Below are 18,073 nucleotides of genomic sequence, written 5' to 3'. Positions count from 1 at the left end.
AGAAAGGTAACCAATCAACTTTTGCAAAGCGCTTTCCACTGCGCGGCAAGATGTGTAGCCACATTTTAATAATTTTCGGATACACGAGTGAGAAATTAACTCTTCTTTGTTACAACTTCCAGATTATGCAACACATGAAGGATTAAACGACACATGTAGAACATACATAATTATGTGGAAAACGGTGCAGTGCAAAAACGCATAATTCCAGTAGCAATGTCTGTAAACTGAGAACCAGGGAAGTCTAGCTAGCGACCATGAAGCAGGTGTAGTGGCACCCAGGTCCATGGCTCCCTGCTGTCACTAAGTGCTGGCACAAAGGATCACAGGACTCCATGCTGTCACTCAGGAGCTCAGGGCTCCATGCTGTCACTAAAGAACACACGGCCCTTTGCTGCAGCTAAAAAGCACAGGACTCCATGCTGTCACTCGGGACCTTGTGGATTCTTGCTGTTACTAAGGAGCACGGGATTCAATGTGTCCCTCAGGAGCACACGACTCTATGTTGTCACTAAGTAGCACATGGATCCCAGCTGTCACCAAGGAGCACAGGACTCCATGCTATCACTAGAGATCACAGGGCCCTATGGTCACACTGAAAGGCAAGGTGCTCTCTGTCTTCGAAGAGCGTAGGGCCACTTACTGTCACTAAGCAACACATGACTCCCTGCAGCCAGTAAGGATCACAGGGCTCTATGTTGTCACTAAGGACCACGTGACTCCCTGCTGCCAGTAAGGATCACAGGGCTCGATGCTGTTACTAAGGAGCACATGGCTCTCTGCTGCCAGAAAGGATCACAGGGCTCGATGCTGTCACTCAGGTGCTGAGGGCTCCATGCTGTCACTAAAAAAAACACACAGCCCCTTGCTGCAACTAAAAAGCACAGGACTCCATGCTGTCACTCGGGACCGCATGGAGTCCTGCTGTTAATAAGGAGCACAGCTCCATGCTGTCACTAAGGAGCACGGGACTCCATGCTATCACTAGGGATCACAGGGCCCTATAGTCACACTGAAAGGCAAGATGCTCTCTGTCTTCGAGAAGCATAGGGCCACTTACTGTCACTAAGGAGCACATGGCTCTCTGCTGCCAGAAAGGATCACAGGACCCCATGCTGTCACTCAGGAGCTCAGGGCTCCATGCTGTCACTAAAGAACACCCTGCCCTTTGCTGCAACTAAAAAGCACAGGACTCCATGCCGTCACTCGGGACCGCATGGATTCCTGCTGTTAATAAAGAGCACAGCTCCATGCTGTCACTAAGCAGCACATGACTCCCTGCTGCCAGTAAGGATCACAGGGCTCGATGCTGTTACTAAGGAGCACAGGGCTCCATGCTGTCACCAAGGTGCACATGGCCCCTTGATGCAACTAAGGAGCACAGGTCTCCATGCTGTCACTCAGGAACACATGGATTCCTGCTGACACTAAGGAGCACATGATTCCATGCTGTCTTTTGGGAGCACAGGACTCCATTACAAAATATTAGAAAAATGCTGTGATAATGTTTGTTTTAAATTTGATAAACTGTTAATAGTAGTTTGTGTTGTTTAACAATTCAGCATACATTACAACATAAACTATTAAAGGTTCATCAAATGCAAACAAACATTATTATAACATTTTTCTAATATTTATAATTTAGTTAGATAGTAAGATAGAATGCAAAAGAAAAAACAAAGGTGAAACCTATTGGCTTTGCCAATGCTTGTCTGCTGCTGTATAATCCACAGAACAAACAAAAAAAGCATTTTGCACAGTGTTTTTTTGAAAGGGTGCAGGGGAGGAATACAAACGACGATGTTTGCGTTTTTTAATCAATATTGCACAATCACTAAAGACTAGAGATCCTGTACAGCTCGGGCTGTTCCTTCTCTTTAGGGGAATCTACGTAACACCCAACCCAGATAACCCTCTCCAGGAATGTGAGAAGTAGACCACAAAACCGTTCTGCCTGAAGGAAGGAGTACAACCATTTAATGGTGAGTTTTCTCAATCTAACAATATCTGGTATACAGATCCTGAGACAGACAGTAAAGGGATGTTTGCAAGGCGTGAATTAAGGCTCAGCGACAGGTAATACTGGACCCACAGATTTTTGAGCTAAGTCTGAAGAAAGTTAAAAGGCAAGAATTTTGCTCTAAAAAATGTAAAAGGTTTTGCACTGAAAATCTATTAAAAATGGAAATATCATGCACAATTTTCAATCAGATCTTTGCCAGAGGAAAGACTGACTTGCGCACCCAGAGGGGCTCACGTGCGAGTGCCCGTGGTCAAAAAGAAGTTGGTGAAAACACCCAGTCATAATGTCTACCTTTCCAGGTGCGATCTACCTAGAAGCTACATGCATGCTGGATATATGAAATTGGAGTTGTTTTGTTTTTCTTTTTTTGCAGATTTCAACATTCCAGTGGGACAATGGTGTAGGTTGTATCCTGCGAGGGATTGACTATGTCCAACTGACTTCACATGAGACAGGGTGAAGGGCTTTTAGAGGAAACTGGAAGCCTAGTCAGCCTGACAACAAAAGCCTGCACAAGCTGAGTAGTAGCAAGATCGGTGCAGCATTTAAAAACCACCATAATCTATACCCCTGTATAGGTGAGGGTATAACTAGAGACTCCAAGAAACTAGGCGCGTACATGATGCAATCTAATTTTACAAGCGTATGTGTAACCATGTCACATGATTATCTGATAATTCTAGTACATTTGTCCATGAACAGATTCTGTGCGCTGGAGTCTCTGCAGGACCAGAGTATTGTGTGCATATTACAAAAACAGCCTACCACAGATGTGCAACATTTACATGAGGTTTACAATGTATGTGAAAAAGACGATGGTGACAAAGTGAGTCCCCGTGGAACATTGAGACAAGTCATGGGTATTTCAAGACTGATGGCGTAGGAGGTCACAACCAAAGACAACATGATCACAGATTCACCAAACTACTGCCTAGTTCCTTGCTGATGTCATTTAGTGAACAAAGACAGAATGCTTTAGGTCCCATTCTAAGCAGAAACCTGAATTTCATGGCTTGGTTGTACTCCACAAAGGACTGAAGCAGGATACATGAAAATGTTTCTGGCAACTTTGGAGAGTATGAGCTATGTTATGGTTAACGCCTGAAAGATCAAGCGTAATGTAGTCCAGCAGTAGAATAAGCAATGTAAGCTTTCAAAAGAAACTACATAACTGGTTAAAGACCAAAGTGGTGAGACCAGTGTCATGACTGAAGGGAGGCCAGCACAAGGTGGCGAACCACTTGAACAGCAACCAAGCGATTAAGTGGGATGCTTACATTCATCTGAACCACTAGTGTTTAATCTGAGTGCACCAAATTCCACTACTTTTAGCTTGTTTGTGCAGCTGTAGAATGAGATGAGCCGCAGGCAGAAAATCTTTGATATTTCCCAAAAAAACGCTGTTGAGCTCACCCAACTTAAAGCAACCCAAAACCTGTTTCAGCTCACTGATCCTCAGTGAGGTGCAGCTCGATTCCCAATAGCACAGAACTCTTGTGACCCAGTCTTGTCATACCCGCGACTTCCTTAGGAAAAAGTAAGGGATGGAAATGCTTGATTTAAAATTGAACCACTGGTAACTCCTGTAAACAAAATGAATCAGAGGTCATTTGAACTTTCTGGCGCAATCAAAGAATGAGGTCAATCGTATGCATAGAAGCTCTGGATAGTAATGCATAATGAGTGGTTACTAACTATCCAAGCAGTGTGAAACAACATACGTATATCTTACAAACAAGAATTGCACAGGTTCAGCCGGAGATGTTAAAAAAAAACATTTGCCATATGTGACAATCTTTGCAGTACAACTCGTTAATATCACGGGCTACTCCAATTCTTTAAAAAAAACAACAACAACAAAAAAAACGTATATTATGGCTCTGGCCTTCTGTTATAGTCTCAGAAGTGGATGGATCTTTGTGGGAGAAGAAAATGTCCGAGGTGGACGAAGCAGTGGAGATATCCAGTGAGGCTGTACCTTGTCCTTAAGGATGCTCCTGCTTAATGACTGGCCTTTTGGACTTGCCTCAAAGGTCACAGACCTCTTGAAGCCAGTTATAGGGTCATCCCCAGAACTCGTTGAGTGGACTGAGTGAAATCGATAGGCTATTGCCTCTGACTGATACGACAGTGGCAAACACAGCAATGTGTCTGGTTGCCTGTAACTTCGAAAGGGTAGTAAAGGTGTAGAAAGTCACAGGCCATGCCTGTGCCCCCTGAAAGACAGCTATAGCTACCAGAGAAAGTTATGTTACATCTGTGCCTCCAAGAGGTTTGTACTGTTATCTAGACTCAGTCACATATAATGTCTATACCTGTGGGAGGTGACTAGAGCTCTATTAAGGTAACTGGTGAAGGTTGATGCTTTTTAAGTCTATTGTTTTGTTTGCCCCCACCCATACTATCCCTCCCGAAGCACAGAAAACTGGCATTCCCGTGATTAGTATTTAAAAAAAAGTTAAGGAAGGCCTGGTTCACACAGGCAATCATTGTAAAACGCCTGCACTGCGCCCTTACATGTACATTACAACAGCTCAGAAAAGACGCCTTACATTTATACAAGTACTTACGAGTGGTTCAGTTCACAATGTTTACTACACAATAAAGCCAACACAGACAGCATGCCCCCCATGTTGCTTTGTGGTTAAATGTATGCTTGTGTTTTTGACATTTTTTGTATGCATTTTTTGGTCTTGTTTACTTCTAACATTGGTTCTCGGTTTCTACATAGAGCTGGTCTTTGGTGTGAATTTCTAGTTCTGTGTATTTCAAGCTGTATGTGAGAAAATGTAGATTCAACCCACCCTTAAAACACAAAAGTAAATATAAACTTGAACAAGTCAGTTTATCAGATTCAATAGATACATATCCATTGAAAAAAAACGACTTGTCGCACTGTTGCCATTAAATGCTTAGTCAGTACTATGGACTATTTTGTGGTGAAAAATGGTAACGTTAGAGTTCCTTCCCAAGCCCAAATACCAACCTGTTTGTCAGCCCTTTTCATTCCTTCACCTCCCCTGATATCTTGCCCCCAGCTTTTTTCCTCCCTCTCTGTTCATCTCCCTTCCATTCATTAAAACACCTTTTCACGTTTTCAGCCCTTCTCTCTGTTTTCTCGAATATGTTGTTTCCCTCATTCTCTTTTCACCCAAAGCCGCATTTCACTTCCTCTTCTGTCCTTTTGCTGCCAATAGTCATTTCATTTATTTTTCTACTCGTTCCTCTTCCCTCTGCCTCTCTTCAGTTCCTCCAGATTCAATTTTTCCCACCCATTCTAATTTTTTCCTCTTAGTCCTCCAATCATTATCCTCTGATTTAGAGCCCAGGCTCCTCTTTTCGTCTGATCTGTCCATTTATTTTCCTATTTGTTCATTTTCTCCTCTTCCCTTCAGTTCCCCCAACTTCTTTTTTCAACTAGATCTCTTACTGGAATTTCCAAGGTCAGGCTTCCTGTCTAGACACCAAATTCAGAACCTTTTCTATTGGAAGGTATAGGTGGGAATGTGTAGCAGGTCATTTTGCCTCTTTAAGAATGTTCATACAGTCTGGAGGAAGATTCTGATGTCTACAGTGCAGGTGTCTAGGAGAGAGGGAGTCAGGCTAAGAGATGCAAAGGTTGGGATGCAGGATGCTGTCCTCCAATGTAACCTGGCGATGAAGTCTAGAATACAAACTCTTATGCAGCATCGCTGATAGGAGAATAAGGTCCAGAAACTACAATTTTGTGGCCATGCTTGAGTGACTAGGATCGTCTTTGTTTCTCCTTATTTATATTTACTGAAACACTCGCTTTGTTACTTTGCTTACTGCACAGCGCCACATCGCCTTCAAGCTAGAGTGTAAGTAATGATTATTAAATAAATAATTAAGTAATACTATCAGAAAATGTGGTGAGTTAGGGTGCATTATGTGCCATATAATTTAGCCAACCCTTCCATGGGGAGTAACGTAGGCCTCCCAACTGTTCAATGGGCCTCCATTCAGCCCTAGGCGAATTCAGCTCGTTTATTCAAAGTTAATAACTATCAATGAAGGTCCTACGATGCAGAGCTGTGAGATACGGGAGTCTCAGCAAACCCTCACCATTTTACGTAATGTTATGTCAGTGACTCCGCAGTATAATATGGACTGCCTCTGTCGCTTAATACCAGTGGCCTTGTTAGGAGACCAGGGCTGCCAGCAGCACTGTAGGTAGAAAGGAAAAAATACAATTACAGATAAATATTTAAAAAAAGGAAAATCAGATCTATTAGTAGTAGTTGATTCATTCAGCACGACACATCCACTTTAAAAATACAAGTTTTCATAGCCCGATGAAAGACAATGCACGTATCTAGAGGAAGAGAAATACTCATATGAGGCTGATATAGGGAATGATTGGGTGGAAATGAACCAGTGCGCCTTAATATGGGATTTTAAACTGCTACCTGCTTTGCTCCTATTTTTGGGAAGGCCTCTAAGATGTTGAATTTCCCAGCAACGTAAGGAGACTGACCAATAGCAAACGCCTTGTAGGATCTGAGGCAGAATTTGAACTCCATCCTAAATTGGAAAAGCTGTCAGTGCAAAGCAAACCTATCAGGGTTTGTGGTATGATCATATTTACTGGTGCCATACATCAAATACGCAGCTGTGTGCAAAACAATGCACAAGGGAAAAAAGTGCAACAGCAGGAAAACCATCTGCCTTCCGGGCGTGAAAGAACAAGGGTCCGGATAACAGTTCTGAAATCAGAGTCATAAGAAGGGTTCCTTTTTTTCCTCTGCAAGTACAGTTGCTAGAAGTAGGGTGAAAACGTATTTGTATGACAGTAAAACCAAGAAACGTCACCAAAAGAACAAGTTTTGAACTAATTTGATACACATTACGTATCTCCCACATGCCAGACATTGCCAGGGTGTGCCCTGGGGATTCTGCCATGTGTCTGATGGACCCTAGGTATCCCCACATACTAGGCAATATCTTGATGTGCCCATGCTAGGCCACATTCGCCCATCAATGCCACAATGTGAAACATGTTTTCCCATATGACTGTCGAGGCCATGATGTGCACTATATATTTCACATCTGCAAGTGAATGTTATCGTGCACGGATATGTCAGTGCATTAATGACACGTCAGTCACTGTCAGAATATATCGCAGTTATCCTACATATGCCAGTCAATGCCAAGACAATCCAAAAGTATCCACTCATATGTCAGTATCTGCAATACTGTGCCCCAGATATTCTCCGTATGCTCATCAGTGCCATGATGTGCCCCAGTTAGCTCCTATATTGCAGTCAAAGCAATGATTTGCCCCAGCAACTCTTTGCGCGCCAGTCCCATGACGTAGTCTTATCTCACGGTGTAACTCTCTAGGTACACACAAGCATGTAATTATATATACCGACAGACACACACACAAACACACACACAGCCCTTGTTAGCTCTCTCTCACCTCACCTCTTTCACCTCATTAGCAACTGTTTTACATCGTTTTGTGCAGGAAACTATATTTTGTTTGCTAAAATCTTCAAATTATTCAACAGATTATAAATGTACGAAAGTACCCTCTTTTTGCATGGCTACCCCCACTTTTTGCCTGCTATCATTGTGTTTTGACTGTGCACACTGGGATCCTACTAACCGGGACCACAGTGATTGTGCTCGCTCTCTCTAAATTTGGTTGCTTGAGACTTTAGACACCCCCAGTTGGCGTACGGGTGCCCCCATATAAGTCCCTAGTATATGGTACTTAGGTACCCAGGGCATTGTGGGACCAGGGGTTCCCCATGGGCTGCAGCATGTATTGTGCCACCCATGGGAGCCCATGCAAAAAGTGTCTTCAGTCCTGCCCTTGCAGCCTGCGTAAAAAGGTGCATGCACCCTTTCACTACAGGTCACTGTAAGTCACCTTACAGCAGGCTCTCCTAGCCCAGAGGGCAGGGTGCAGGTACCTGTGTGTGAGGGCTCCCCTGCATGAGGAGAGGTGCCCCTATGAACTCCAGCACAATTTTCCTGGACTTTGTAAGTGCAGGGAAGCCTTTTTACCCGTGTACTGGACACAGGTGTCCAGCTCCTTAATGGTAACTCTGAACCTGGGCATGTTTGGTATCAAACATGTTGGAATCATACGCCGATACTGTTGCCAGTATTGCCTGTATGATTCCATGCACTCTGGGGCTCCTTTGAGGATTCCCCAGCATTGCTTCTACCAGTCTTCTGGGGTTTTCTGGGCAGCCCGTGCTGCCACAACCCCACAGACAGGTTTCTGCCCTCCTGCTGCTTGACCAGCTCAAGCAGAGGAAGGCAGAACAAAGAATTTCCTCGGGAGAGGGAGGAAACACCCTCTCCCTTTGGAAATAGGTGTTACATGGCTTGGGAGGGGTAGTATCCCAAGTCAACAGTATGCTTTGAAGGGCACATTTAGTGCTCTTCTTGCATAAACCGGTTTGCACCAGTCCAGGGACTCCTGGCCCCTGCGTGAAACTGGACAATGGGAAGGGGAGTCATCACTCTCCTGTCCATCACCACCCCAGGGGTGGTGCCCAGAGCTCCTCCAGGTGGCCACTTGATTCTGCCATCTTGATTCCAAGGTGGGCCAAGGCCCCTGGGAGCATCTCAGTGGCCAGGTCAGGCAGGTGATGTCACATCCCCCTCCTGATAGGCGGTCACCCTGCTAGGTGACAAATCCCCCTTCCTGGGATATTTAGGGTCTCCCTCTCGGGTGGGTCCTCAGATTCGAGCAGGACTCCTCTGCATCGTTTACTTCATCTTTTGGCCACCGGGACTGCAACGGGATCCTCCAGGAACTGACAATCAGCAACTCCAGCGACGACTCAGGTGTGCAACATTGTTTCTCTGGCTCTTCCAGCAACTGTAAAATTTCCCTGGCTGTGCATCCTCTGAGGGTGACGAGTCTTCAGCCTGCACAAGAGGCAACAAGGAATATCCCTTGGTGTAAAGGAGTCACTCCACTGCATCCACAGGCACCAACTGCAAAGATGACCGGCTGTGTGGATCCTCTCTCCCCCAGAGCTGCGTGGATCCTGCATCACAGGTGGTGGTCTGGAGTAGTCCCCTTGGTCCTCTCTAACAGATGTCCAACTTGGGTTGACGGTAAGCACTTGCCTCTCCTTGCAGGACAGTACCCCTGTGCACCATGACTCTTGCAGCTACCAAGGCTTGTTTGTTCCTCCTCCAAGGGATCTTCAGGCCCTGTGTAGTCCCGGCCTCCCGAACTCTTCCCTGTAAAACACAGTCTCCTGCCTGCTGCTCCAGCGACGTGGGACTCCTCTCCAGGTGTGCTGAGTGGGCCTTACTACAACGTCTGTTGCCTGTAGATCACCTGTGGGGGCTGCCTCCTCTTCTTGGGACTCTCCAAGCTGCTGAGGGTCACCTCTGACTCCCCTCCTTGGGTTGAGTCCCCTGGGCCTTGCTGGTCCTCTTCAGCCTGGCAAAACCTTATTCTCTGACTCTTGCATTTACCAAGGCTTGTTGATGGTTTTCCAGCACCACTGACCGACTGCATCCGATCGCCGATGTGGGACATCACTTTCATCACTTCTGGAACTCCTCTTCTGCTCCTGTGCTGCACTGCGGACTTTCTTCATCCACCGTCGACCTGGTCCTGCATCCACAAAAGGGTGGGTAGTGACTCCTGCCACAGCCGGACACTCTAACTCAAACTGGACTTGGTCCCCTTCTTTTGCACGTCCTCTTCCATCAAGATCCACCTTTGGTTTCTTCCAGTCTTGTCTGTGTCTTGCACAGTCCTTTTCCAAAGTTCTCCTGTGAGTTTGGGGAAAAAACAGGTACTTACCTTTTCTCTCTTATTCGCTGGGGGGCACCCTGGTACTTACCTTGTGGGGTTCCTAGTTCCTTCAGCTCCCCTCTACTGATTCCAATTTCTTGTGTGGGGGACTGCTGTTCACATTCCACTTACTTAGTATATGGTTTGGTCTTCCCCTAAGGCCTTCACTATTTGCTATTGTTTTTTCTTTTGCTGTTGCTTTCTAGGCTAATCGCTGACTTCTACTGTGTACATAATAGTGTGTTAACTTACCTCCTGTTGGAGTATTGCCTAGTCGGTATTTGTGTTACCATAATAAAGTACCTTTAGTTTTATAACAGTGTGTTGTTCTTTCATGTGTGTAAGTGCTGTGTGACTATGGTGGTATTGCATAAGCTTTGCATGTCTCCTAGATAAGCCTTGGCTGCTCATCCACAGCTACCTCTAGAGGACCTGGCTTCTAGACACTGCTACACTACACTAGCCGGGGGTACCTGGACCTGGTATAAGGTGATAACACCATAGGTGCCCACCACACATCAGGCCAGCTTCCTACAATGAATGTGAGGGAAATACAGAAAATCCATAATTCTGCACCAGATTCACATAATTCCAGTAGCCCTGCCTGCCAGACACCTGGTAAGCAGCTGCTTACCCTTCACAACAGGCAGCCTGTGTCTTATGTAAAAAGCAAATAGCTACGCTGTACCCAGCATTCTCTATATGAACATGCGCCGCCTTCTGGGAAGCAGCAGCTAGCTGTCTGGCCTTGTACACTCTAAAAAGTGGAACGAAAAAGTCCCACAGTTGGACTTGCTCTCAGGCAACAGCCGACGGCCCATCCCATCTACACGACGCTCCCCGGCGATCTCACTGCACATTTCAGAAAAGGAAAGTGAACGAGTGTCTGCTCCGTGCTGCTGGGACGGTAACTGGGGCTGTGATGAAAGCAGCATAGATGAAATGAAAAGTAAACACTGAAGCACGCAGAAAACACGTCTGCCTAGAGACAATAACCCTCTTTTTTCTCTCGCAAAAGATGGTCGCCCCTCTCCCCAAGGAATGGGGCAACTGGAACCCATTTACCCTGTGAGGGCCCTGGGGCAACTGTACCCTTGCACCTGGCTGGATGGCTCAGCGATATAGATGCTCGTGAGTACTCTGCGAGTCATTGGGGTACGCCGGCAAAGCCGTCTCAGTCTTCAATCCTTCCGAAGTGGGTAAATTAAACACCATTACATTGGACAAATCGGGCTATTTACAGTGCTTAGGAAAGGCAGAAGTCCAGTAAGAAGCACTATACGAGACAAGCATCGGGAGAGCAAATCGGTCTGGACCATACGGGATACTGGCTTTGTCAATGCTTTAGTCATCTTGTGCACAACAGTGCGGCTGCCGTGCATTTAAGCTGGAAGCTTTAAAAAAAGTGCTATGACTGCCAGCGCTGGCGCATCACAGCGCTTTTTTTATTTTTTTTTATTTTGGGAGAGAGGACGAGGTGGGGGCAAGATGAAGGAAAGATAAACGAGAGTGTGGGGTGGCAACAGGGACAACGGAGGGTGTGAGAAAAATGCTTTGACACAGCCAGTGATGGCCATGTCACACCGCTTATTTGTTAAAACGGGTGGGGGAGCAACACGGGCAATGGAGGGAGGGCAAGTGACAGGGGCAATGCAGACAAAAAGGGGTGGGGTGGGAGAAAGGGTAGCAGAGGCGACCTGGAGAGGAGTGTGGAGGGGCGGGAGGTTGAGCTCCAGATTTCCCAACAATCAGGAAGGCCCATAATGGTTAAAAACAGTACAGGACAAGCAGGTCCCACAAGAGGGGATTAAGGGGCAGTGGAAAGGGAGCAGAATCCATGTTGGTTGGGGTGCTAAGTGAGAAAAAGCACATTATTTTGTGAAATAACAAACATTTTTGAAGTCTTTCAAACAGAGCGAGGGAAAGCGTGTGTGTAAAAATTCCTGGTGAAACCCGAAAACACCTCACCATACCCAAATGAACGCACCTGCACCGAAGTATTTATCACACAATACATTTATTGGGGGGGGGGGTAACACCCCCAAACACCCCGCCTGGAGCTACGTCCCTGGGAAGTGCGAGGGGCAACAGGGACAACGGAGTGAGGGCGGGCAGTGGGACAACACGCACAACGGTGGTAAGGCTGGAGGGAGCAGCACAGACAAGGGAGGGACAGCAGATGGGGGGGTCAACATGGGGAAGAGGAAGTGGACACTTAATCGAAGTTAGTTTGAATGATTTATTTGAAGATCGTGTCCTGGGAAGGAACACCAGCACATTGCACCGCAACCACTCTGTCATCCTCAACTGCCACCCCACCACAGGTCCCTCACAGAACTCCCCCGCTGCCCACCTTCCAACCCCCGTCTCTGCTAAAGGTAAAGGCCCAACAATGGGCAATAGTGTGCTTGGGGGAGGGACAACACGACAGGCAGCAAAGGGTTGGCAGATGGGAGGAACATAGCAGGAAAAGAAGTATGCAAGGAGACAGCTGAAAAGACACACTCTTGTAAAGTGTATAAACAGAAAGAAAAAAGTAACATCTAAAAAAATGGGCAGTGGATGACCACAAGTATCCATGTTCCAGGCGAGGGAAAAACACATGAGATGGAAGGAAGCCTACTGCACGTGACCCATAAGAAGCAAGAAAATGAGAGTGACAATGAAGCAAACCAATGGTAAGGAATGGATAGCCTCTATGCCCACTGTTGGAAAACCATGTGCCCACATGTGCTGTCTTAAGGTGACCTAAAATACCTATACAAACTCCACACAACGATTTATTTCAAGTCCATAAACTCGAAAAATGGCAGAAAGCAGCTGCTATAGAAACCTTAAATGACAGGCTCTTTAAACACATCAATTAAGAACACTGTTTGGCGGTACAGGTTCCACACAAAAGATATTTCATTTTCTCTATTTTACACTCGAGTCCTTCTGTTGAGTCGCCCCCGCTGTGCTTGCGGATACAATGACTACTCCGATCGCGGACCATATTAAAAGCTCCTATCGCAACAGGTGCAGCTCACAGCATGATGGAGCCACTGTACCATTGTGCTTGTAAAGCCCTTTATAAAAGAGATAAGCAGGATGTATTCTGCCAGGAGAGGCGAGTAATCAGAATAACACGTGGCGATTTTAGGGGACAATCACAGATCATTATGCTGGCACGCTGCCATCGCAATAGTTGACAAAACTTACGGTCGCACATAGTTATCGTGCACCGAGTGCCTGTGGTCTTTAACAATCTTCCGTGTAATTGATATCCCTACTGCAGGACTGCTTACACGGCACATATGGGCAGCATGAAATCTGAAAAATGATTTTGCACCTTGTGCCAAAAAGCACTTTATTGCGTGCTCATAAAGTATTCATCATTCCGTTTGACCCACTTCTTGCATTAAGTGCCGTATGGCCGCTTGTTAAGCAGCAGCCAAGTTAACTAGAGCGGCTCGACGGGGACTAAAGCCAGCACAGGAACCGTGAGTTTAGAACAAGAACCGTGTTAAACTGAGCCAGTCTCCCCCTCTTCGAGGGAAGAGCTATGCATCTGAATGAGATAAGCAATGCACACACGATTAGAAACAACCCAAAAACATCTCCTAGCGCCAAGAAATGAGTCAAATGCAAATATAGCGCTTTTATGATAAGGCGCTGTAACACAAACACACGAGGCTCTGAATATTAAAAAATGGGAATGTGCCCTCGGCACATTTAGGGTGCTATAGGCTCCGTGTACCAAAGTTAGACGGGGTCAGAGGTATCACTTCTCACAGCAGACCTTGTGCTCGGACTGGGGACCCCGCGCCCCGTATTCACGTACTGTTTCGCTGCAAAACAGGAGTTTCCAACCATCCAGCAGGTGCCTGGCTCCCTCCTCGCCATGCTTGGCACACCAAGTGTCCCTGCCCCAACACCCCCACTCTCCGTCAAACTCCTACAGATTTTGTTTGAACGAAAGCAGCGTTGTTGGGGTTGGAGTAAGGGGGGGGGGGGGGGGGGGTCGGTGGAGGGGAGAGAAGTGTGGGGGGGGGGGATCGAGGGAGGGGAATGAAGTGGGGGTAGAAGGGGGGGTGTTTGAGAAATGCAAGACAAACTGAAAATTCCTACTTTTGGCAAGTCAGTATTGAAGTCTGGAATGCCCCATGTGTAGAAATAAAAAAGGTGACTTTAGACTTAAAAGTAATCTAGAAAGACAAGAAGTGCAATGGGCTTTGTCAACACATCATCAGGTGCATGAGGCAGGGCAGCGTGGAAACACGGGGAGTCGCTAGCCCATGTACTATAAGTTGTGATTACAGAGATACGCATAACTGCTCCCAGAATACACCTTCAAAGCTGTGCTTTAAATGAACCAGTACTGTCAGCTACAGTGCACTTGCACCTTTGTTTATTTTGAGAGGGAGATGACCTGCACTTCTCAAGAGAGGTGCATCCGTTTAATTGGGGAGCCCCGGCACTTTTCAGAAACCGCAGGTACCCTGGGTCAGGGGACCTGCTATTCTACTTTTCAATGTTAAGCACTGCTTCAAAGTCTAAACAGTCATTGAACACGGAGTGGAAGAGATATTGTATGTATATCATCCATCCATCCATCCATGTGATATATGATGACCTAGCCTTACGTGTCTTATGAACGGAAATATATTTCAAAGTTAAAGAACTGTCATATCTTTACTTGCTACTGACTCAGTCCTGTAAAAGCACATTTGCCTGACCCCACTGCCTTTTACCTGTGCAAACTTGTGAATTTGTTCCACCACGGCAGCAAAGAGAGCATTCACACTCTCGTCGATGAGACTCTGCATGTAATGCACCGCCTCTTCATCCGACAGGTCCAAGCGGAACTTGTCCTGCACCTGCGACACAGAAAACAGGCACCCAATCAGCACAGGTCTAGGCAGGGACAACAATGCACGAAATGTAAAAACACAAATAAATACTCTCAATGGTGTGTAAATGACCATAGCCACGTGCAGAAAATGAAATATAACACAGTACTTACCTGGAATGTTATCAATGGTGACCACACTATGGACTTGACTCCCAGTGTCCTATATAACATACTAAGTGGGTCTTCTACACGAGTACCCCTATGTTTGGGGTATACTTTCGACTTTTTGGGAATTTATACAATTTTCCGTTCTCATTTAATGATACTTAGAACATTCTGATAGTACCTGGACAAAGCAAGTGCATAAAATGTATGATTTTGAATTTTTCACTAAGTGGGAAAATCTGCACACACAAATGAAAATCAAATGTGTATTATCAGATAAAAATCAAATGTGTATTACCAGATGAAAACTAAATGTGTAATAGCAGTTTTTTTCCTCAATGGTTTAAAATGTATTTTTTTTTTTTCAGAGGAGAAATCCCTTTGTCTGTACCCCTAGTAAATATGGGGGTGTCCAATTCCCAGCATGGAAAGCGACTTTCTATTCTGGGTCTTTCAACCTGTGGGACATTGCCTGCAAGTGTAAATCAATCCTCACAAATGTACACTTATGGTGGATGTAGATCTGCTTTGGCTAGAGGTGGGTGAGCCACTGAAAACTCGAGCCAGGCATGAGCACAGTAAGGTTCAAAATGACTTGGACTGATGCATCTCTTTTATGCCATATTTTCAGGGCAGGGTCTAATAATCAGTGCTACATTATCGGTCCACCCTCCCCACCCTCCTAATTGTGACTCCTGGTGCCCACCGAGCAGTGGGAAGCCTTACACTTCTTGGGGACTCTGAAATAGAGGTGGGGTTTGTGTGAAATGGTGTATGTGAATGTTGGACCTATGCTTCTCGGTCTCCTTCTCGATTAAATAATTGAAGTATGAACCCCAATAGTCCTTAGCGCGAGACTGGGGTTAAGGGGGGGCATGCTCATTATATGTGTCTGTGTGAGTATTGCAATAAGTCATATCCGCGTGCCAGTCCTGTGTCGTTGGTAAACGACCTTTGTCCCATCTCATCGCAGCACAGCAGTAGTAGTGCCATTGGGGGTCAGTTAGTGTTGTGTTCAGGTCCCTTTGCAAGTCTAAGAAAATGTAGTTAACATTCAACAGAAAGACCACGCAAAAAAGCAGTCTCCGAGATATAAACAAACCAAGCTGGCCTTATAGAAGGCTGCAGCACTAGAACAGCTACACAAATGGTGCATGATGACGATACTCTGAAAATCATGGACAAAAGAGATGCATCAGTCCAAGGTATTGTGGACCTTACTGCATCTTTTGATATGGAGGACCACTGTATCATCCTGAATATGACACAAAACTGGTTCTATTCTTACTACTGTTAAGATTGAGAATAATTCACAACTGCCTTTTCCCTATGGAGTTCCACAAGATTCCATCTGGCATCCATACTTTTCACTCTTTATGTAGAACCTTTAAAGAGACTAGCCTGAATGTTCACTAGTATATTGGAAACACACAGCGATATCTAAAAATATGCTTAAAACACCAGATTTACTAAAAGCTTTTCTTGTGAAAAGTCAAGAATCGTTCTCAAGAAATTCCTTAAAATTAAACCCTAACAGAAGATAATTCTAACTATTCACTCATAATAACAAATCTACTCTTACACACAAACTAGTTGTGGACTCCAACCCTCTAGATACTAGACCAGTTACTGCAAACCTAACAAAATTGCTTGGATTTATTCTGGACAGCAAACTCCCTCTGCAGAATCACATACAACATATAGATAAGAAAGCTTAATGGTAACTGCACACTTTTTTTTAACTTAAAGTACGTGTCCCCGCAGCAAGATCTTAAGACCCTAGTACAATCCTTAGTTCTGTCCTACATACGAGTTCTGTCCACTACAAGGCAAGGTGGATCCTATAAGGAGAAGGTGACCACAGACACATCCATTCAGCTGGACAGGGTGTCTGTTCTATTGGGGTGCTCTTCAGGTGCCTTCCAAACCAGGCATTGATGAGTGACAAACCAGGCACTGAATATACTAATGGTTACTGCAATGTGTCTATATTAATTGCCTTGTTATATTTTCAAGTCGATGGATGTTTACAAATATTCTTAATAATATACTGTTTATGTGCATATAATTTGCATGAATTCCCAATACTTTATAGTAGTATAGTATTTTCTATGGTATAGTGGGTATATAAAAAGATGCTCTTATTTGTCACAATGTGCATCCTTTTTGTAGCGGCTCTAATAATCACATCAAACAAAACAAGCCCCAACACAGCATGCAAACTAACCCCAATAACGAATTTACTAACCACTAACTCGGCTCGGAGTAGTGTGCTACTCACGGTAAAGTGCTTTGACGCCTTGTCAGAGGTAGTAAGAGCTATACAAATACAACACACACACACACACACAAACATAGATAGAACACCTAGTGCTGGTCGCCACTAGGTATTTATAGTTAGGACCTGGTTTCTATAGAAAAAGCATTTTTTGTTTTGCTAACAACTTTGGCGCAGTTTGATGAATCTTCAAAAACAATTCCCCCAAAACGACCCCAAAAAAACGGTGCTCACTTCAGCTGCTGATCTGTCAAGCAGGGCCCAAAAAAAAGGGGATCCCAAAATGCTTTTTCCCCATTCATTTTTCCATAGGAATTTTAACTGCAATCACGTCCGCACCACTGGATGGAATTTGTAGAAGGCTGACTCTCTATATAGTGTACAAAAATTATGTGCACTGTGCAGAGAGTCCGAGGAACCCCACGTTGGTCCACAGAGATGAAAACATGACCACCTAATGCTCTAATTTGGTAGCTTGGTTGAGCAGTTAGGTCAATCTTGGAGAAGTGCTAAGCATTTGTTGTACTCTCAGTATTAATAAATGTGGACACACACTCAAAACACTAACTCAAGTAAAACTCTACTACCAAGATCATCAAAATCAGGTAAGTACTTTTTAAGTAATGATTTTTTAAAAAAAGTTTCACAATTGCCACCTTCTGGTTTTAGGTCCAGGTCATCGAGATGTCCTGTGGGCCAGCCAGAGAAATTTGTGCGGTTCCAGTTTCAAGCGGGAGCCTCGGCTGAAGGTCTTGCAGCTGGTGCAGGAGAGGTGAGGGGGATCACTTGGAAATGCACTGCACAGGCAGATTTAAAGGTGAGTCCGGTGCGTAACCTTGGAGTGTAGAGGTTGGGGACTACTAGAGCACAGCTGGTTCTCTGGTGTAAGGGACAGGAAGGCCGGGTGCAGAGCAGATAGGTCAGCCAAGAGCTGTGCGCAAAGGAGCTTTTAGAACCAGGGGGCAGGTCACTTGG

At 45.3% G+C, this 18,073-nt stretch overlaps 1 protein-coding gene across 1 annotated transcript in view; it reads right to left on the bottom strand.

Annotated features, from left to right (window-relative positions):
- PIK3C3 (phosphatidylinositol 3-kinase catalytic subunit type 3) overlaps positions 1 to 18,073 on the bottom strand; it is a 699,052-nt gene that overhangs the window by 24,433 nt on the left and 656,546 nt on the right. Inside the window, exon 24 of the mRNA XM_069218786.1 lies at positions 14,555 to 14,680. Coding sequence (XP_069074887.1) covers positions 14,555 to 14,680 — 126 coding nt within the window. The remainder of the gene's footprint in view (positions 1 to 14,554; positions 14,681 to 18,073) is intronic.

Source organism: Pleurodeles waltl, chromosome 1_1, assembly GCF_031143425.1.
Source record: "Pleurodeles waltl isolate 20211129_DDA chromosome 1_1, aPleWal1.hap1.20221129, whole genome shotgun sequence".
NCBI classification, from domain to species: Eukaryota; Metazoa; Chordata; class Amphibia; order Caudata; family Salamandridae; genus Pleurodeles; species Pleurodeles waltl.
Note: the sequence above shows the minus strand (reverse complement) of the source record. Positions and strands in the feature narration are given on the sequence as shown.